We start from the raw sequence: 22,672 nt of genomic DNA, 5'->3' as shown, positions 1-22,672 counted from the left end.
AAGTTTCTGGCTTCACTTCACATTGAAAAATAAATGAGTAGATTCACATGTCTACTGTAGCGCAGCACCAAAACATTACAGAAAAGTACTGTCTAATGTAAAACGTTACAAACAACCTTAAAACATCTAAGAATTAAAGCAGTAACCTCAGTGTTTTAAATGTAGGCTTAATGAAATTCACTATAGTCAATTGCATTGAAGTTATTTTCATATTGACACTCAACATTGTCCTCAACTGTATCACAATCTTTATCACTGAGTGCAAATATGAAACATCAAACAATGAAATTCACCAAGAAGGTTATAAAAGACCAGTTAACCCATTGAGAGTATTAATGATAGCAGAAGAACCATTAGAAATAAATGCATATATAGAAAGGGGTGATGGCAATGATTTGGGTATAGTGAAGACCAAAGCTGTGATGAATCAAAACTGGCAAGTGGCCTCAACTCAAGTCTCTTTCACACCTGGTTTAATTGGATTGGTTTTTGGCGCAGATTTCAATACAAAGGATCAATTGGCTATAAATCTGACATTTCTGTAAGTGCCGACTGGATTTCTTCTTCATTTAAGACTCAAAGTATGCATGCACTGGCATAAAATGGATCATTGAAACATGGCGTCCATCTGCCGTTTGTTTGAAGCATCTAATCTAGAACAATTCAATGCCAAATGCCAAGCCAATGAAGAATAAAATTGGTCTTCATCCAACTTGGTTATGTTTGTGTACATTCTTGTGAAGAGAGCAACTACAAGAATTTTGAAGTAGCTATTTTAATATGACACTATCAACCAATGATGCTAAAACAGTTGGCTAATATTGGGGAACATTTGCTGTTCACATTCGTTTTTGAGCAAAATAGCACGAACCAAAACGAGAAAAACTCTCAAACAAACCAGGTATGAATAGACTACAGGGCCAGTAGTCAGGGGTCAAAGGTTTCTCACCTTCTGAGCACCTGAGAAGGCGTGATAGAAACAGGAGACGTAGGTCATAATAGCCTTCTCATCCGGCCGCAGAGTGCCCACGATATCTATAGCAATGCCAGCGAAAAGAGAGAGAGAAAGAGACAGCGGTGAAGCAAAGCAACCCAAAGCCTGTGTGTCCCCACTGGGAGAGGAGGGGATGGTTATGCATTTTATGGGCTCCCCTATTGAAAGGGAAATGGGGGTTGAAATCCTGCGTTATAACCGGGGCAACCCGCAAAGTGAGAGGAAAAAGCCAATCCGCTGTTGAGAAAGGAGTTGTAGGCCAGAGGAAGAAGGGTTAAGACACACACACACACACACACGTGTGCCTTCACCAGGTTATTCTAGTACTGGTGGGAAAAGCCATGCTAAAGAGGAGCTGGCGAAGGGTTCGGGCTCGTGGTGTACCTTCTGGGCTCCAGAAAAGGCATGGTAGAAACTGGACACATAGGTCATTATAGCTTTCTCATCTGGACGTGCTGTGTTCACAATGTCTGAAGGGAAACGAGAGTTATACACATGCACAAACAGGCAGACGGGACTCAAACGCACACTCGTCACAGGCATGTGCAGACAACAGCGGTTACACACGCATTCATACACGTTCAATGTCATGGAAAAAACAATGGCAGAATCTCAATTCACTGGTGAGGGACAAGATCATACTTTTGAGAAAGGGCTGGGCTGATTTTAGGGATGCACGATATATCAGGCCACCATATCGGTATCTGCCGATATATGTTAATTTTTAATAATTATCGGCCCTATAGGTAAATTTGGCCAGTATATTAAAGCCGATAAATAATGGATTATGCGCACTGTTTGCCATGATGGTTTTGAATGGCTTGAAATATGATTGAAATAACTGAAAAAAGGAAAATACAGTTAAGTGCAACATGTGCTGCAAGTCTGTCATATCGGCTACATAAAATTATAATGAGAACATTATAATTGTGTGCTTGGGACGTGGCTTTTAATGGTGAGGCTTTTGTTTTTGTAATCAGGCTCTCTAAAATTACATAAAAATTCGGATTTAGATTTATCGGCCAATATATCAGTTATCGCCTTTCAGATATAAAGAATTATCGGTATCGGACAAAATATTCATATCGGTGCATCCAAAATAATTTCTCTTTTTCAATCAATGCCAATAACAATTATTAAATATGAGCCCTCTGCAGGCATTTGTTATACTTATATAATATAATTAACATAAGTTGATTATGTTCATATAATTTATATTACATTATGTATTTTAACAGTGTTGATCAATAAAACTAAATGATTACTTTTTTTAGACTATTTGAACCAATTATTATTGCCTCATTGTTAATGTTAAAGTATTTTAAGTCATTTTAAAGGCTATAGTTCACTTGGGTCACGATAACAATTAATCGTCAAAATAATTGTCGGATTACTCGATTACCAAAATAATTGTTAGTGACAGTCTTAGAACATCTCAAAATGCACCTGCTCTGGTTTGTATTTTGTGACTTTAAGCTGAACAAAAGACGCAATTGATATTTTAAAATTTCAATAATTGAAGATTTCTTAAAAATAGTCTTAAAATATCATCTCGTCTTCTTGTAAACCCAATTTCATGTAATGTAATGTCAAGTTAATGTCAAGCCCTGTTTGTAGGTAATATTAGTTAAAAAGGAAGTACAGACACGCATTTCAAAAATCCTTCAGAAAGAATATACCATCCATCTAAATCTATTGAGAAGGGATAGTGCGCAAATTGGGATTCAGACATAGACTCAGGGTTACAGAACAACACAACACACACACACACACACATATAAATAACAATAAAACACGCTCCGGTGCAGCAGGTTGATCAGAGATCCTGGAGAGATCATGCTTGAGGGAGAAACAACATAATGCTCAGGGATGTTAACCATGGTTACACTGTTTGCAGAAGACATTAAGTGTGTGTGTTTGACCGGTCTGTCGGAGACTCCTGGAAATACAAGGCATGTGCTGACATGCATAAACTTTAATAGAGCAACTCATTCACTCTCTCTCCCACACACACACACCACTGCACAACTGACTTCATGCACAGGCTCAGACAGCCACATGAATAACAACTGATATTCAATACGCAGTTACGCACTACAAAAACATGCTGGCACAGACAGCAGCGCCCACACACACACACACACACACAGATAAAAGGAAAGAAGAGTTTATACCCTCTGCATCCAACATCTTGGGGATGTCGAGGTATCGCTCTGCCACTTCGAAGGCATTGTTCAGATTGGTCACTGGGTCGTCCTGTTAACACACAATAAAACAGTCACATGATCTCCACAGATTTACCACAGGATCAAAACGGCCAGTATTCAAGTTCTACACATACATTAAATAATTAAGCTAATTCGACTATTGTGGTTCCTGAATAAATGCACTTACACCAGTGTTATTTTAGCTTTTATTTTAATATTGTTTTAATTTTCATGTTTCAGTTTAATTTTGAATAATTTAGATATGTGCTTTTGTCTTTCTTTCTTTTTTAATATTGCTATTTAGGTTTAATTTGTTTTAGTTATTATTTATTTCTAGTTAATATCTTTAGTGCTTCAACTTCAACTTATTTCACTTTATTGCCAAAGCAATATTTCTCATTTTCATTTAGTTTACGTTTGTCAACTAATATTTATAATTTATTTTATTTCAATTAGCAGAAATGTTTAAAATAATTCTAGTTTTAGTTAATGATAATAAGCCATACTTACAAAACCTCTGTCAAAATGCAAAGCCTTTTTAGTTGTTTTTTTTGTAATAGAAAAACATTAACATAATTGAAATTTCTGGAATTAATATAAGGTCTGTTTTCATTTTTGAAAGAAGCTTCTTAAGGTTTAACAACTTTTCATAATATAGACAGTGTATTAATGTATATGATAAATATAATAAATCAGGAAACCAGATGAGGTAAAATAAAAATGAAAAACTCTGCATATAAGTTTATCTGCATATAACTTGGTTGTGTCTTGATGTGAAAATGCAATAATTCTGATGAAATGTAAAAAGAAATTTCTCAAAAAAGAACAATGAAGATTAAGAATCGCCATTATAGTTTGAGCAAAATAATCATGCTTATCAGTTTAATTATTATCCTACTTTTGACTATGCAATAGGAGTGCATTACTCTCAGCTCCACGTTTAATCATTTCAAATCTGCTGAATTGTACAAAATATCTCCCAAATTCAGTGCAGAAAATTCATTTTGTTTCCATGAGAGACCCACCTTTCTCAGCTTGTCATAATCAATGAGCTCTGGCCTGTGTCTATGGATCAGAGCATTGAAGGCAAGACCATCCTTCCAGCTGTGGAAAAAGAGAAAAAGTGTGTCAAAGGAAACAAGTACTTCACATTTCCTTCCTTTGACCAGACGAGGGCAGCACTCACAGCTCACAAACTCTGCATTCATGTCAGTGTTGGACTCGAAACTACACAAACAAACTACTCTGAAGGAACTTTGACTGCAAAGCGAGTGTGAGAGCGAGACATTTCAGATTCAAGTGTGATCTTTTATCGCTCATCTTCAGCTATTTGTTTATTCAAATACATCCATAACACTGCTTTATGCAAAACCCACTTTTGAATGAATCAACCAATCAAAACCACAATCTTTGGATCAATCAAATAAAGGTTAGATCAACATTAATATGCGTTTCGAACCTGATATGGAAGTTCTGAACGTTGACGTTCTTGTAAGGAGCCGTCTTCCTCTGACACCAGAGCAGAAGTCCTTCTTTAGCAGAGGTTTCTGAAGAGAGAGAAACAGGCCATTACTGAACATTCATCACGTCTGTTTGGCTTTCTTCTCCAAAGTATGTTTGATGAAAGCGATCTGAAGGTTAAATTATACCCTCCACTGAGATGTCCTGGATGGCGAAGCGGAGGATGATGGTCCAGATCATTCCTAGAGTCATCTTGGCATTTCCATCCACAATTTCTACAAACACACACACGCAGAACTGTCAGATGTTGAGAGTAATTTTTATTCAAACATTATTAATTTCTTTAAAAAGTCTTATTTAAAAAAAAAAAAATCAGAAAGGATGCATTAAGTTGATCAAAAGTGACTTTATGATAAAATAATTTACTTTAAATGTATTTGTTATGTTACATATAAATGCTTAAAAACTTTCTATTCAAAGAATTCTGGGGGAAAATGCATCACAATTTGCACTATAATCTGTAGCAGCACAACTGTTTTCAACATTGATAATAAGAAATTGAGCAGCAAATCATCATATTAGAGTGATTTCTGAAGCATCATGTGACACTGAAGACTGGAGTAATGATGCTGAAAATCCAGCTTTGATCACTGGACAATTTACAATATACCTGTATTACAATAGAAAACAGCTATTTGAAATTGTAATAATATTTCACTGTTTTACCTAATTTTGATCAAATAAATGCACCTTGGTGAGCAGAAGAGACCATTCAAGACCACAAACTATTCAATACATTCATTGCAAACGCTATAATAACTCAAACAGCGTTTAGAAACAGACTCAGTAGATCAGTTTCACACTTGTAGATCAGTTTGTTTGGTTCGGACCAAAAAAAAAAAAAACATTTAGTCCTGGTCCGCTTAGCGTTCACATTGGCATTTTAAGATACCGAACCTAAAGTCATAGCCTAGGGATACGTTCACAACCTGATGTCAGCTTTTATTACGTATATTTTGCAACGAAACTTGTTGAACATCCAAAACAATGCTGTGTTCTGGGCTCTGTGTTCTGGGCACTGCATATTATAGTATTTGACCAGCTGAGAACTTGTGAAGAGCTTATAAAATGTGTGAAGGAGTCAAAACGTGTGTGAATCCCTCCGTCACACACACACACACACACACTGGATCTGCTGCGAGGAGTCCTGGTTCTGGATGCCTGTACCGAACATCACAACTATGATCAGAAAATCAGGTCTGAGTTAGCATTGTGTCCTTTTTAGGGTATAATCTTCCTGTTTTTGGTTCGTTTACATGTCTTTGCTGAGTCTGTGGCCATTTTCAAGAAACGGTTGAAGACGCATCTTTTTCGGCAACACTTGATCCATTAGGCCATCCTTAAAAATATTTTGGTTTGCAGTAACAGCAAAAAAAAAAAAAAAAAAAAGGGTCGGTAGGTAGGTCTATATTTTTTTTTTTCAAGATTCAATGTAAAAAAAAAGGATAATTTTGGTCATGGTGATTAGGTCGGTATGAATTTAAACAAATTTGCATATCGTGACGTCACTGACTGGGTCTTCAACCAAATGCCTTCGGGCGCACCATTGCGAACCTCATTCTGATACAGGTTATAGACCACAAACAATTTGAAATCTTTGTAAAAAAAAAAAACATATTTATTGCATTAATTCCAGCTGCATTCATTTGGAAAAAAATAGGCAGAATAAAATAAAAATAAAAAAAGGAGCCACTAGATTTCAATGAAAGTGGATTTTCAGAGGGAAACAAATAAATTAAAATGACTAATCTCACCAGCGCCGCGCCGACCAATAAAACAGCGCGTTTGGCACCATTCGTTTACATTTGACCCATACTGTTACAAGCCCCCTTTCTGGTCTAGGGGCAGGAAAGGAGGGTAACAAAAAGTTGCAGGGAGAGAGTGAGAGATTTGACCCATAAACATCTGCTATTATTAACGGAAATCAGTGTGGTCAAATGGCTAGGCGCATTGTAGGAAACTATAGGCCGATTAAGTAGTCCTGACATATGGAATGGTCGATTTTCTTTTGTGCAATTTAGTAAATTTCGGTATGGGATGTGCTGTTTTATTGGTCAGCGCGGCGCTGGTGAGATTAGTTCCCGCCGCTCTGACCATTGGCTGGCGCAAGCAAACACTTCTCCTGCGCTGTCGAGTCTGTCGCGCTCGCGCGTCTCGGTCCATTGAGCCACGCAGATTACAAGTCAGCGCAGCGCGAACTCTGTAACACACCGCGCCGTTTCGTCCCCCTTTCGGTGTGTTTGGCTTCCCATACTTATGTGTGTTTGTTTGTCAGAGCCTGTAGTTGCTGTGTGACGCGCGTTCGCGGTGGGCATATCGTGACGAGCTCGACGCGCTCCGAGAAAAGGCCGTTAACATCGATTCCCTATTTGAATTTCGAATAATGAGCGACTAAATGTAGGCTCATACAGACGTATTTCACAAGCAGCCGCGCCGCAGCCATCATCACCGAGCGCGAACCATTGACAGTGAATGAAACGAAGCGAACGCACAGGCCATAGTGTGACATGCGTAAACCAATGGTGTAATAGATGACGCCACCGGTTTTTATTCAAAAGAAAGAACGTAGCCTACGCAATTTATATTCACAATACTTACTATAATAAATGTATATTATTTTATTGCATTTGTATTAGTTGTTTGAAGAGTAAAAAAAAAATCGGTCGGTCTTCATGCAAGTTTACAACCGGCAAGTCAGTCGGACTAAAAAAAAAAAAAAAAAAAAAAAAATTGGGTCGGTCCTAATTTGACAGGGTCGGTCGGGTTACGGCAAACAAGAATATTTTTAAGGATGGCCTTAATACTAGCACTTTCTTTTCTTCTCTATATCCATTAAAAATAGATGTATACCACATTAGACTAAACTGGAGAGGGTCACAGCACTTGCATACTGTTGTCCTATTGTTAGTTATTGCTCTCCTCATTTGTAAGTCGCTTTGGATAAAAGCGTCCGCTAAATGATTAAATGTAATGTAAATGTTTGGTCCGTGTTGCGTTCATATTTCATTCGAACCGCACTAGAGAATAGATGAGTCTCGGTCCGCTTGTTTGGTGTGCATCAGGGTTCGGATGACAGCGTTCACACTTATTCAAATGAATCGCACTAACTGAGCAATCGCACCAGGGTTCGTTTTAATCCAACCAAACGTGCCGAGTGTGAACACACACCTCTCTGAGAGAGACGCTGAATCAAGACGGAGGAGGATCGGAAAGGTCAGAATTTCCTGAACACACACGCACACAAACATGCACTTCTGTGGGATTTTCACTTGGCAGGCGCTTCTTCAAAGCGAGCACTCGGTCTGATACACAGAGAAGTGTTTGTACCTTCTGCACCGATGGACACCAGTTTGACTCCTTTGCTGGCGATGAAGTCCAGCGCTTTGTTGACATTGTTGATCTTGTGCACTCTCATCTTTCCTCTTTCAGGTTTAGGTAATCTCTCCCCTGCACAAACACACAGCAGATGAGTTCTCACACTCTTTTCCATCGCATCAGCACACACACACACACACACACACTCCTCAGCTAAACATTAGCTCAACATCTCTGGAAAGTTGCAAATGAGACTTAATGAACTACTGACCAGCCAAAACTCACAAGACAAAAGCAAACGATTAAAGCTTACTGACCTGCGATGACCTCTAGGAGCAGCATTAGTTTGAGTCCATCTCTGAAATCCTCCTCGATGTTTTCGATCTGAGTTCCCGACTTTCGCAGGTGAGAGTTGCACCAGGCCGTGAAGGTCTAAAACAAACAGGAAATTATGTCAGAAAAAAAAAAGTGGAAGCAAGGTCACACACAGCCCGGGAAACAGGAAACGCAGCATGCAGGAACGCTCAAGATGTTTGCTCAGGAAGCCGGTTTGAAAATCAACAGAAATTCAAGACCACCGTTCGTATGAAAACTCGGAAATATCGCATACTTAGCACGCAGACAAAAGGTGACATTTATTGAAGTGAGCACATGACATTCTACCAAAATTAAAATAAAATAAAAATCTCAGTATTTGCACCTCTAAATCAGTGTTATTGTTAACTAAAACTTAAAAATATATATTTTCCATTATTTGAAATAAAAAGCTGAAATAAGGCACGAAAGTATAAAATAAAATATAAATATTAAACAAAAAACACACATTAAAATGACTCAAACAAAAGCAAACTAAACAGAAATATCAAAAAACTCATAATAAAATGACTAATTCTTGAATTAAAATAAAAAAATACAACTGAAATAAAACCAGTTTAAATTAAAGTACTTAATAAAACTGATTTAAAAAATTTTTTATATCAGTTTTAAAGGATTGAAACTTAATAAAAATGAGAAATGTTGCCTTGGAAACTAACCGAAATAAAACAAGTTTAAATACTAAAATAAAATAAAAATATTTAAAACTAAATAGAAATATCTTTTGTCATTTTTTGCTTTTTTTTTTTAAAGCAAACAACCAAATTACTTATACCAACACTAAACTTAAAACGAAACAAAATATTAATAAAAATTATAATAGTATATAAATAATACTAAGATAACACTGCTCTAAAAAATGCCTTTTAAAACTCTATATTAAATATATATATGCATATATATAAAAAAAGAAAAATCACAAGAGATGCACTCCCTAACTGACTAGTCGATTATACCAGTTTGATCCGCAGCACCTCCACATGAACCAGCAAGTACAGACACAGACAGGCATCAGATCACACTGGGAAAGGGGTTTCGAGGCCCGCAACACAAAGGCTCCATTGAGTTTAGTGGATAATGAGGCCCTTCACCACCCCCTACCCTCGTACGACAGGCACCTACCAGGGACAGGCCCGCCACAAAAACAATTCAGCCTTCACACACACACACACACCAGTCAGGACCTGAGCCTGGATGGACACATCCACACTGTCAACAAATGCCATTTGATGAGGCCTGAAATACCTCTGCTCAAACAGGGGGCTGTGTGTGTGTGTGTGTGTGTGTGTGTGTGTGTGTGTGTGTGTGTGTGTGTGTGTGTGTGTGTGTGTGTGTGTGTGTGTGTGTGTGTGTGTGTGTGTGTGTAGCCCAGTGGAACGCCTATGATTAGTTGGGTGTGGATGACATCACTGCATCCAAGTCACAAGAATTACAGAGGAAGACCCGCTCTGCCACACATGCATGCGTTTATGTGCCACTTTAGGTCATAATAAAGTACACTATGTTGATGCGAATACTTCATGGCCACGTTGCACTCGCAGTGCATATCAGTCATTTCAACTGTATGAGTAGAGATTGACCAATATGGATTATTTAATGGCTGATGCCGATATATTGAGAGCAGGGACGGTCGTTATATCACACTCTTTAATTTAAAGATAGTAAATAACACATGCATGACAATTGCTGCAATACAAATGTATATTTATTGTTTAGTAATCTTTTAACTCATTAGAAATCACATTCTCAAATAAAGATTGGGGAGTGCTAATTTTACATGCAATACACTACATTATAAATATGACATTTCCAACTGGATATATGCATTTTTATGCAGGCTACAAATATCCCGGCTGTGTTTGCCGCTTCCGACAGTTATAGACCAAACAGAAAAAAAACGTATCAGCTGATACCGATAACTAAAAAAATGCCACATATCAGGTTCAGCCGATATGTGAGGTATATCGGTCGACCGCTAGTAGTAATGTAGTAATGTGATTTGCACTGAAACCAGGAATGGCATTGTGGAGTTGTGAGATAAAACTCTCGATTGCAATGAACTGCCACTCCCTGCGCAAAAACGCATGCAAGACAGAACCACATCCTTCCCCAGCCTACACACACACACACACACAAACTCCTGCAGTGCACGAGTGCATGGAGAGTGATTGACAGGTGAGGGTGTGGTGTCGCTCAGGAACGAACTCAATGCACACGGTTTCACGATCACCTGATGCACACTCTCTCTCTCGGTCTCTCTCTCTCTCTCGGTCTCGGTCTCGGTCTCGGTCTCTCTCTCTCTCTCTCTCTCTCTCTCTCTCTGACTTTAAAGAAGCAGAAAAACTACATATTCTGGAGGAAATGTGGATGTTAGTTGCTCAGGCAAAACTCAGCACAGCATTGCTAGAGTGTTTTGGGTGGTTTCAGGTACAGGGTTTTAACAGATAAACAGCGTAAAAACAAATAAAAAATAATTAAGATTAAACCATTAAATAAATAGTTGATAAAAGAAAATAAATTAAATATATACAATTAATTTAATTATATATACATATAAATAAATATTAGGCAACAGCATAAAATAATTAAAAAAATATTAAAATGGATCAAATAAATTATTTAAATACATAAAATAAATTAAATAGTGTAAAAATAAATAAAAAAAGTTTAAACTAATAAATAAAACATATTATATTAAAAATAAATAAATAATACATCTAACATTACAATACTATAGTGAGTAGGAAAAAATTAATAAAAGTAAAAGAAATGTTATATTTTCCAAATAATATTTTCACATTGTACTTTTATAGCATTTAGGGGGTTCGTGGCATTACAAACACCTGTTCTAGAGCATCACTAGCTGTTTTTTTATATATATATAACCAATGCTCTGTTTACAGCTGGTGTTAAGATGCGTTTTGGTTGATCGATCACAAGTGGACGACGCTAAATACAGTTGTAAACGGCTCCCAAGTCACAATGCCATTTTGTGGACGATGATATTACCATCTGATACCATCACTGTATTACAGTATCATCACAGTGTTTGCTTGAGACTCTTGGGGTGGACCTGCGGTTAAGGATTATTCATAAAATGGGTCGATATACACTAGTAATAAATACTTTCTCTGCACAGCAAATGTCACGTCTGTATTGCTAGCATTGCTCAATCTCAAACTCTCACACCAGAGGATGAGCACATATCCGAGGGGAAACTCCTGCACGAATATTTGAAACCGTAATAACCGGTTTCCTCATTCTCTGCGAGCTCGAATGTGTTTCCGTCTGCAAGATCAACATCAGCATCTTTCTCCCACTCAACGGCTGCAGGACTGGAGCAAAGGATGCCCGGGATATAAAGCACGAGACAGCGAGATATAGAGAACTGAACAAACTCCGTTTACATCAACAGTAACTCTGTATAACATTTGGAAACTGCAATTGGTTTTCAGTGTTTAACCTGTAAAACAAGCCCATCTAGTAGGGGAGCTCTGAAAAAAAAGCACTCTCATGAACTAAAATCAAGTGTATGATCACTGTGAGCTTCAGCGTGAATGACTGGACAAAACAGATGATATTAAGCCACTGCAAACTTCAAAGATGGCATCAAGATGGCTTAAAATGAGACAAAACAAGCTAAATGAATAAAAAAATAATCAATATTTAAGCTTAATTGTTAATAAACAAATTGTGGGTAAATGAGGGAATTTAAAGTGTAATTTTTAGACTTTGTTTTTTATTATTATAATGAATAAAGGGTTGATATTCAAAACTTAAACATTTGTTAATTTAAATAAAATAATTGATAACTAAAATAAAATATAAATAACTTATTTTATTTCAGCCGGTTATAGATTTTTTAGTTTAAGTTACTAAAAGTACTAAAATAACGAATTAAACAAATTTAAAAAAAATATATACCATATAGACATTTTAAAAAATTAAATAAAAATGACAAAAATACACAACAAAAATGTTTGGTTTTTTTAAATTAAAGTGAAAACAGAAAATATAAAAATGAAAAAATAAATAAATAATAAAAACTAATAGCAATGGTATCAATGATAACACTGAATAAATATATATTATAAAGTTAAAATAATAAAATGCCGCCAGTAAATAACGAATATCTAAAAAAAAAAAAATTTCACTGGTAATAAGAACATTCTGCTATTGAACCTTCTAGAATTATGGAATTTAAATAAAGAAAGTTTGAAAACGAGCATCTCTATCATCCCGGTGATATCTAAGGGGGCCTTCGAATATATAGACTTGGACCCTCAAATTCCCTAAAATTTGAGAACCGCCATTTTAAAATCATACAAAGAAAGATTAAAGATAAATAAAGATAAATTCTTTGCTCTGTCAACCCAAGATCAAGAAAAACAGTCTCAAAATAAACTATCATCACAATGGTGAGCAACATATATCCACAGCCAAAGTGGCACTGAGTTTCGAGTCTCCTCCATCCGCTCTGAGCTCTCCACCCCGGAGCAACAGGAGAGAGAGGGACGCGGGACAGGGAGCGAGCGAGGAAGAGGAGGGCTTGCCCTGGTGGATGCCATGTTTATTTGTTGATTTATTTATAGCACTTCCTGTCTTTGTGCGAGTCCTCGCAGTGTCTGAGCGGCTCGGGTTTCTCCTCCAGACTGCAGGAACATTAACCCTCGCAGCGGCCCGGGACAATCCCTTTCAAACCGCTGACACCAACAGCCAAACGCTGCGAATCATTCAGAGACTCGGGGAAACTTGATCACTGAGAGGGAAAAACTAGAATTGTGATTTTTCTGACAAAAATTGGGATTGCGATTTAAGAAATTAAACTGTGGTTGTTTGTAGGACTGCACAATTTGGCCATTATTATTATTAGGGATGCATGATATATGATAGGGATGATATATGGGCCACCATATCGGTATCAGCCGATGTTCATTTTTAATGTTATCTTTATCGGCCCAATAAGAAAATTTGGCCCATAAATTAAAGCTGATAAATAAGGTATTATTTCCTTCAGCTGAGACACTTCAGATTAACAAAAAAGTTCAACATGAGGGCTTTGAATTGCTTGAAATATGATAGAAATAACTTCAAAAAGGAAAAGTACAGTTAAGTGCAACATGTGCAGAGCAAGTCTTTCATATCGGCTACATAAAATTATAATGAGAACATTATAATTGTGTGCTTGAGACGTGGCTTTTAATGGAGAGACTTTTGTTTTTGTAATCAGGCTCTCAAAAATAATATAAAAATTTGGATTTAAATTTATCGGCCGATATATCGGTTATCGGCTTTCAAATATAAATAATTTTTGGTTATCGGTATCGGACAAATTTTCATATCGGTGCATCACTATTATTATTATTGCTACATAAAATTATGTTATAAATAAATATTAAATTTAAAAAATAATAAATTAAATATTCAAATTGAAAACTAATTTTAAAAAAATCACTGTAAAATAAAAAAAATGGGTATTTAACAATATGTATAGAAAACATTAATAGATGTTAATAATAACTACTACTAAATAATTATTACGGTAGGCCTCCACAATTTGGTCAGAATTTTAGGCTGTAAAATAATAACAATAATAATTATACAAAAATATAAAAATGAGAAAACAGAAAAAATTGAAAAATAAATATTGAAATATTTCATAGTAAAAAAATAAAAAATAAAAATAAAAAAATACAATACTATATTATTATTATTATTCTTTATTTCAGACCCATAGGTCCATATCAAGAAAAGAAGAAAATACATACAAACATAAATACTGTAGTATTTATGGCTGTTTTAATTTCTTCGTTTTCAAACGTTAAACCATCAAACTTTTATTTTGACAGAAAGCCCTTAAAGCTTCTCTTTTGTTGACAACACCCTTTTGGCCCAATATTAAACTTTGACCTTTCTGCTGCCTAGAATTCCTTGAGTGCTTTGGCTTTGAACCGCCTAAACCACAATAACCCTGGAAGCATAATTGTAGTATATCATATGCCACTTGCAAGCCTGAACCGTACTCCACGCTAGTATGTGAACGCAGAAGATTTTAGACATGCGAGCTACAATTCAATGGTGTTGCATTCACAGCACTAGCACAAGTAGAGCTGCACACTTATTCAAAGCAAAAGCTAATTGTGTTATGGCTTAGTGCGAGTGTCAAATTGCGTCTCAGTTCACAGTAAATACACTTCATCTCCTCTAAGTTTGTCGCTTATAACTTATAATATGGTCATGCAGAATAAGGCATTAATATGTGCTTTATTAGTACTAATAAAAGTCAATATCCTAGTAATATGCAAGCTAATAAACAACCAGTTAAAAGCGAGAATTGGACCCTAAACTAAAGCGTTACTAAAAATGTTCTGATGGTGTAACAGTTTGAAATTAATTTTAAGCAACTTCAGTAAACTATAGTTAATTTTGTTTAACAAAATAACTGTTTTCTCAACTTAGTTGGATATCTCAATAACAACATATCTGGTTAAATGGCATTAATAAACCTGTTTGTGTTCGAGTACTGTGTGTTAAGTAGGTTTCATTCATTCATTAGATCAGAAGTCCACATCTAGTGACGGGCCTTGCTTGGAGCATCTGCATCTGTGACACAACAAACCAACACAAAACGACAGAAAGAACAGATGGAAGAATGCTGGAAGGAGTGCCTGACCCAGAGAGAGTTCGCGCAGGAATTGAAGTCATCCCACTATCACACGAGAGAGATTTGAGGAATGCCAGACATGCATGTTACGCTGCACTGAGAATGGCTGTCCAAACTAATGAAGTGTGTTTGTGAAGACCGAGAGCGTTGCGGTTGAGAGTGAAGAGACGTGAGAAAATGTAAAGATTGTGATGCATCCGCATTATTCTCAAGGGCAAATCCTCCACACATCAGCTGAGGATCACGTTCAGTGTGTCAGGTGCGACTGGGACGATTCAATCTACAGGAGTGGATCTTAAAATGCAACGGGGAAGTCAAACTATTTTTAACTTGACGTGTCATATTAAAAACACAGCACTCAGCGAGAAGCGAGACAGCAGTCAAAGTCATCTGTCTGCATAAGCGCACAAACCAACAATTATTTTTTTTAATTGCAGGTTTGTGTGCGCACAATCAGACGAACATCGGTGACTGTTCTGTCGCTTTATGCTGCATTTTAAGATGACACACCGGGACAGACAAAATTATCTAAATCATTTACCTTGAGTGAAATATTTTAACGTTAACAGCAAAAAAAAAAAAAAAAAAAAAAAAAAAAAAAATAAAGTTAGTTGGAATTTTTTTTTAACTAAAATTCACTAAAACTAAAATTCTAAAAATATTCATAAAATAAATAAAATCCATAAAATAAAAAATCTAAATAAAAACTAATAAAATCAAAACACCAAAATGACTAAATAGACAAATACAAATAATATAATAACTAAAAATATATATTACAGTAGGATAATAAAATAACTCTTGAAATTGTGTCGTTTTAAATATATACATATAAACAATTTTCATGTTTCTCTGAAGTATTAAAGTATTACTAAAAATAACATTCAAAAAGTTTAATTAACAAAAAAGATTATTATATAATTGTTATTTTTAAGAGAATAAATGTATAGAGTTCTATGTACAAAATATGTTGTATTTGTACAGTTCTAGAGTTTAAAACAACTTCAAGATGATGAATTCACAATTTCAAGATGAATTCACACCTTCATACACGAACATCCCCATCAAAGAAATGCGTGCTGAGCTTTATCATTACAGGATGTGACACAGGAAATATTTCCTCAACCCACACGACGCGTATAATAAATCAATCTAACCTCTGTGATTAGAAAGATGCAGTGGACGACCTTTGAGCTAGAAAGAGGAAAGATATTGAACAAGACAAACAAATTGCACAAGCGATCAAAACTTCATGCCGAAACAGTTTGCGTGATTAATGTGCAAGAGGGCAGCAGTCGATATGGAATAAAAAGTAACAACCAAGAGTGACATCATAGCATTCAGCCTTAAAGGGACAGTACACCCAAAAATTTAAAATTCACCCTCATGTTGATCCGATGCCTGTTTTTCTTTTCAAAATATCTTAAGAAATAAGAAAGCAATGATACAGGCATGGAACAAAATCAGGGTGAGTAATGGATTACAGAATTACATTTTTTGGGTGTACTGTCCCTTTAAGGCTAAATGCTATGAGGTCACTCTTATTCCGTCTCGACTGCTGCCCTCTCAATGACTTGCACATTAATCATGCAAACTTCTCATTTTTGGGTGAACTGTCCCTTTAACTCAAAAATGGAGGAGGTGAGGGACGGAAAGAAGGTCCTCTCAAGAAAACATCCCTCGGCTCAAAGGAAATGAGCTTTACAGCAGTCATTGAGCACAGATAGACGGGAAGTAGAGAACATCTCGAAGCGACCAATCAACCGCTTCAGAAACCACACTGATGAGGTCGTGCTTTGTAGAATTGAGACTTTAAGAGGTTCTTCACTTCTTCAACTGCCCCGGCGTCCACTCATTCCTATCTATCACACAAACATTCATAAATAACACAGAGAAATGATGGTTCAGCTCTGGAGATTCTGGTGACACTCAAGGTTTGTGTATCAACAGCTTGTGGGAGAAAAGTCAAACGTGGCCAAGAAAGGTCACCAAACTGAGCACACTTCACTTTCCTGCCACATCCTCCCGAAGCAGTGCCGGACGAGCAGGAATTGGGCAAAAGGTCATACTGTAACTAACTAATAAGGCAACATCAGCAAGTCAGAGCATATTTAATGGGAAATATTTACTAAGAGACTGACAAACATAAGCGCTGTTGACAGTCACAGTCGACTCAGATTAAAAGGTGAAGTGGGGCAACACGATTTATCAAAATAAAACGAATCGCGATATGCCTTAGTGTGATTATCAAATCGCAAAGGCTGCAATTTTAGGGGTGTGCGACATATATCGGGATTGTCATTATAACGATGTTCGATCTGAGATTATCGAGTATGTCCCTCAATATTCAAGATAAGGGGGCAAAAATAGCTCTGTGAGTCTTTTATATTTATATCATTTAATATAGTTAATCACAATATCACATGAAGAAATCCGTTTTCTCTCCAAATTTCAGCATGATTACCAAGGGGGTAATCCATCGACCGGAAGTTGAAGCCCGCCGGGTGCCGCCATGTTGTAGCAGAACTTCACTTGCGTTAGCATTTCCATTGACTCCCATTCACTTTTGCGTCACTTTGACAGCGAATAACTTTACATCTGAGGCGTTTAAAGACTCCATTTGTCCATTATTTATTTCTAAAGAAACACGACAATGTATAAAGGGCTCCATTACCTTCTATGTTACACTATGGCCCCGTAGAAACAGATTTAGTAAAAATAGGCTAACGATTGCGTCATAACCACTCGACTCTCTGTCGCGCTGTACAGAAGTTACCGTACAGACAGGAGGAGAAGCTCGCAGGCAATCGGGGGGACGTCCCGTCAAGGGAGAAGCCCATAGATAATGAGTCCATAAAAGCAACGGAATACATACTCCTGCTCACTCACGATAAAGGACTCTTTGCTCAAGTTCCCCGTCTCTGCAAGATTAACGTTGGCAGTTTTCACGCACAGCTACTAGAAGATTAACGTCTGTCAGACAGGTTGCTCACGTCATCAAGCTTAGTTTGAGTCGGTTTGAGTCTGCGCGTCAGGAACGGAAGTGCTCAAAAATCGCTAAAAGTGGGCTTCAACTGTCTCAACTGAGTTCCAATGAGATCGCTCTGTCCATTTCTTTTACTGTCTATGATGATTACAGACACAATATTGCCTGTTTTTGCTCCATTTTGCCATAAGAAAATAGTTCCAAACAAAGGCGTTTCGTTACTGAATGAACACATCGGTTGAGTGAATGATTCAATGACTCACTCATTAAGGGCGTTTTCGCATCAAGGTCCGAACCAAAGTTCACGTTTTGATACATTTTATACTTTCAGAAAGTTTTGGTTTGGTTTCACACAGCAATTATTCGAGCGCACTAAAGAACTTTACGTTGCATACTTGCGTCCTGTCGTCATCATGGGCTGCATCTTGACATTGATTGGTTTGTAAATGGACGTGCGTCTGACGTCAGTGTGTTGTCAATTCGGCGGGTAACTTTGACAACATGAATGAACAGACGCATATCGTTGCAACTTTATTGTTATTTTTATGGCATGATTACCTGCAGCACCAACTATACACAGGACGTTCGTTTGGCGAATTTGAACTAGCCTTCTCGTGCGAACATTTTATCGAGTTGACTTCTTATTATGTCATAAGACCAAACTTCAATTAAAAACCTCGCCTCCTCCTCTCCCCATGTGTTACCACGGCTCATTTTTCCGGCTATGCGGGAACCACCGGAACTTCCTGTAAAAGGTCTGAAAGTCCGAACCATACAGAAATGCTTTCACACAAGAAACGAACCGAACCTTTGTTCAGTTTGATCCGGACCGAGACTACCTCTTTTCGTCGGACCAAATTTCATCTGTTTGGTCCAGACCGTGGTCCGGGGGAGGTTTCACACCTGTAATTTTGATTCGGACCAAACTGAAAAGTCCGAAAGTCCGGACCAAACAAGGTAGGTGTGACTTGGTTCCTGAATGAATCAGCCATTTGAATGAATCTCTTTATATTGAAGATAGAAAGAAGAAAAATCCCAAAAAATATCGAGATATTGTTTATCAACATTGCACACCCCTAATTGCAATTACAATATTTAGCATTCAATCTTCTCCCAAATCATGCTTCTCTAATGTAAAGTCTCATTTTTGAGCCACAAACGGAAAATAATGGCACCTATCTGCTAATGGTCGGCCAGTCTCACCCCAAACTTACACTGGTTTAGTCCACGTGTCTGAGTCGGGCTGGTCGAGAACAGAGAACAGAGTGATGTTTTATGACAAGGCCAAAGAAATCACAGCTTTTCAGGTCTATTAAACTACTAATGGCTAACTTAGTTGTCTGCGTATGAAAGTGCAGGGTAGAAGAAAATGATTCAACAATTACAACCTTCACCTTCATATAAAGACCTTTTGTGTGACTTTACTGCATCAAGACGCAGTCTAAAGGTGATGATACACAGGGCAACTTTTTGAGAAATGTTGCTGGCCAATCTTGCCGAGCGATTGTTGCTTGGGCACTTTCCCATTGAAAATGGGCAATAAATGTATATCTGGATAATTTATATCAGTCGTGGGCCCTGTGTCTCATCTGCTTGCCCGTTGAGGGCAACATTGCCCAAAAAGTTGCCCTGTGTATCATCACCTTTAGTCATCCTAAAATATGCATCACAGTTTGACTCTCTGGGAGTATCTCTGCCCTTTTGCTCCGGGTGACTCCCTCAGCTGTGCACTTCTGGTTCTGCTGGTTCAGCCTCGGTGGCGGAGTGAGGATTCAGTAGCGCTGACTCACGTGTGTGAGCGGGACTCTCTCTTTCTCAAAGCTGCTTTTCACTGAGGAAAGTGAGTCAGGTTGGATTAAACGGAGGCCTCACAGGGACACGGGAAATCCAGTCTGCCAACACGGCCATCCAACACTCAGCCAAAACCCCAAACTCAGAAACCTGTCGCTACTGTAGCTGGTGCTTGTGTATCAGATGAAGACAGGTAATTCTGTCACAGAGTACGCACCAACATTACCCGGACAGGCTAGAAATACACCTCAAAGGGTTTCAGAGGGTTCGGAAACATCGACTAAATTAAATGAAGCGGTTTGTCATCTACCACACAGAAAAGAGTACCAGACCCACAGAAGGAAATACACCTAAAGTTAGTTATGCAGTGAATTTCTCACCTAAGGTTTCATTTAGTGTCATTCGGTTTAATTTAACGTTTGGTGAAAGCGTGTTCATGCACTGGCTCAAAGGTCAGCGTGTCAGCAGACAGGAGACCAGATCTTTCCTGCCAGGAGGAATCAGATTTCTTGTTTGGTAACTGGAGAAGACATTGCAGAGAGGATGTCTCTGTTCTGACAGACTTTAGCTGCTATTATATTGTGCATTTTAGCAGAACTAGAATAGAAAACAAATTGCTGTTATTAATAGGGCTGTGAATTTGGGGGGGGGGTTACCGAAAGTGGTTCGGTATTTACTGCGAACCGATCCACTCTGAGATGCCAAAAACATCGAAACACGAGTTGCTTGCGCGTAAACGAACACAGTGCCATGCTTCACTCTGAAACACGCAGTGCATATATTTATTTCATTCAATTGCAGCCTTCGCAATTTGATAAATTGCTCTAAACCATAACATGCTTTAAGCTTTATTTCACTTAATCGTGCAGCACTAGTATTGAACGAGAAAAAAAAAGACATGCAGGGATATCTGGGACAATCAGTGAAATCACTAAAAAAGCGGATTTCCCCATGTTAATGGCCAGTCACTGGGGAACATTCAAAGCTCTGTGGATCTTCATTCCACACATTCTCCATTAGAGAGAGAGAGCGAGAGAGAGCCCACATGAGGATGGAATGTGTCTCTTCAGCATTACATAAACACACTCTCTGTCTGTCTGTCTGTCTGTCTCTCTCTGGGCTAATATTTACTGTGGAATGCACCAAGCGAGTGTTTGGCCCCAACCATGGAGGATTCTGGGGGTCAAAACACCGAGAGCTGCAAGACCTCAACGGTTGCAGGTCAGAGTCTGTGGAAATGAAGCATCTACACAACTAATCTCACTGGATCGGTCAAGTTACACCAGAGTTCTCCATATTCTAATAGAATCATGAGTGGACAATGTTGCATTCTACTTCCAAATATTACGTTTAATTCAAAATGTTACTTGGTGTTTCTAGGTACTGAATACATTTTTTTTTTTACACAAAATTTTATTCAGTGTACCAACCCGAATTTTACATTATTTCTGAATTTAATAACAAAATGTGACTTATACACCGATGCAACTAATCTGCAACTAATCTAAACACTTTATTTTACAGTGTCCAATGTAGTTTCTATATGCACAATTACATGCAACTAACCCCAAAACAAACCTAATCCTAACCCTATAGTAAATTCATGTAGTTAATTAATATTACTCGGTACTTAAATGCATAATTACACTGTAACAAGGACACCTTAAAATAAAGTGAGCCACATTTTTTTCTCTCAATGCAATTTTGACACAGTTTGACTTGTGTATATAGTCAGGTTGTGACTTCTTTTCCAGAAAATATGGTAATAGTGAACACTTGCTTAAACAAAAACCACTAATCAGGGCACTTTCAAGTTATGCATAACTCCTAATGTGGTGAGTCAAATAATAAGGGGAGAAGGGAGAGAGAAAGAGAATGAAGCCAAACATGTCGGTCCAGTCGGTCCGGTCTCCTGGTATTGTCACTCTTAACTGCCTCTTCCTGTGTCTCCTGTAATGTTCTCATGTCCTTATAAGGCAACACACTCAGTTCTGCGTGACGCAATAGGCCGAACGAAGCCCCGCCCCTCCCCCCCACAACGCATGCACAAAAGCACACTCACACACCTGATCAAAGCCACCACACCTTTTCCCCTCTCGCGCCCAAAACAATCTCGCTTCTTAGAAAGGAAAGTGTGTTTTTCAAAGCTAAGTATGCATTCTCGTGTACATTTGTTTGTCCTTCGGGTGCAGGAATGTGAAATGTGAGCCAACCCCCCCCCATGCACATTTGGGACGCTTACAATGAGGCAGCAAAAAAAAAAAAAACGACAGAACACAGGCACCAGAGAAACTGCTGCTGCTCACAAACTTCTGCCCAACTTCCTGTTCCTGTGTGAACACATCAATCGGCCTGTACGGGACAAGACAGGCAAGTATGTGCAATATGGAAAGAAACGGTTGGACCATACAGTCATTTTAGTAGAACTACTTAGACACTCACACTCGTACACACACACTTGCACAAACACGCTCACGCTCACTTTTATAAAAAAGAAAAAAACATAACCGCAACAATTTATAAACCAAACTCAAATATAAATTAAAAAGAAAATATTTTGAACAAGACATTTTTAAAAAACTAATTAAAAAAATTCACAAAACCAAAACAAAATTAATAAAACTAACTAAAAGGGGGAAATATATATATAAAAAAATAATAGAAAAAAATCAAAGAAAACAAAACCACAACAAAATGACTAAAACGAACTAAAATTAAAATGAAAAATATATTTTTTTAAAAGACAAAACTGATAAAAAAAAAGACAAAACCAACAAAATGACAAAATCACACACACAGACATTCCAGTGCAAACTGAG

General features: G+C 37.5%; 1 protein-coding gene across 5 annotated transcripts in view; it reads right to left on the bottom strand.

The window, feature by feature from the left end:
* Positions 1–22,672, bottom strand: part of actn4 (actinin, alpha 4) — a 46,890-nt gene that overhangs the window by 8,026 nt on the left and 16,192 nt on the right. For 3 of the 5 annotated variants that reach the window (XM_056238622.1, XM_056238621.1, XM_056238619.1), the window contains exons 2-8: positions 8,355–8,469; positions 8,050–8,169; positions 4,851–4,937; positions 4,661–4,748; positions 4,227–4,305; positions 3,169–3,250; positions 1,379–1,464 (exon numbers count right to left, since the gene is read on the bottom strand). In XM_056238622.1, the coding sequence (XP_056094597.1) occupies positions 1,379–1,464; positions 3,169–3,250; positions 4,227–4,305; positions 4,661–4,748; positions 4,851–4,937; positions 8,050–8,169; positions 8,355–8,469 (657 nt within the window). Of the gene's footprint in view, positions 1–949; positions 1,036–1,378; positions 1,465–3,168; positions 3,251–4,226; positions 4,306–4,660; positions 4,749–4,850; positions 4,938–8,049; positions 8,170–8,354; positions 8,470–22,672 lie in introns of all 5 variants that reach the window. The other 2 variants (XM_056238620.1, XM_056238617.1) reach the window with 1 other exon arrangement.

This window comes from Rhinichthys klamathensis, unplaced genomic scaffold, assembly GCF_029890125.1.
Source record: "Rhinichthys klamathensis goyatoka isolate OS25496 unplaced genomic scaffold, OSU_Roscu_1.1 h1tg000527l_1, whole genome shotgun sequence".
NCBI lineage: Eukaryota > Metazoa > Chordata > Actinopteri > Cypriniformes > Leuciscidae > Rhinichthys > Rhinichthys klamathensis.
This window is presented reverse-complemented; position numbering and strand designations above follow the sequence as displayed.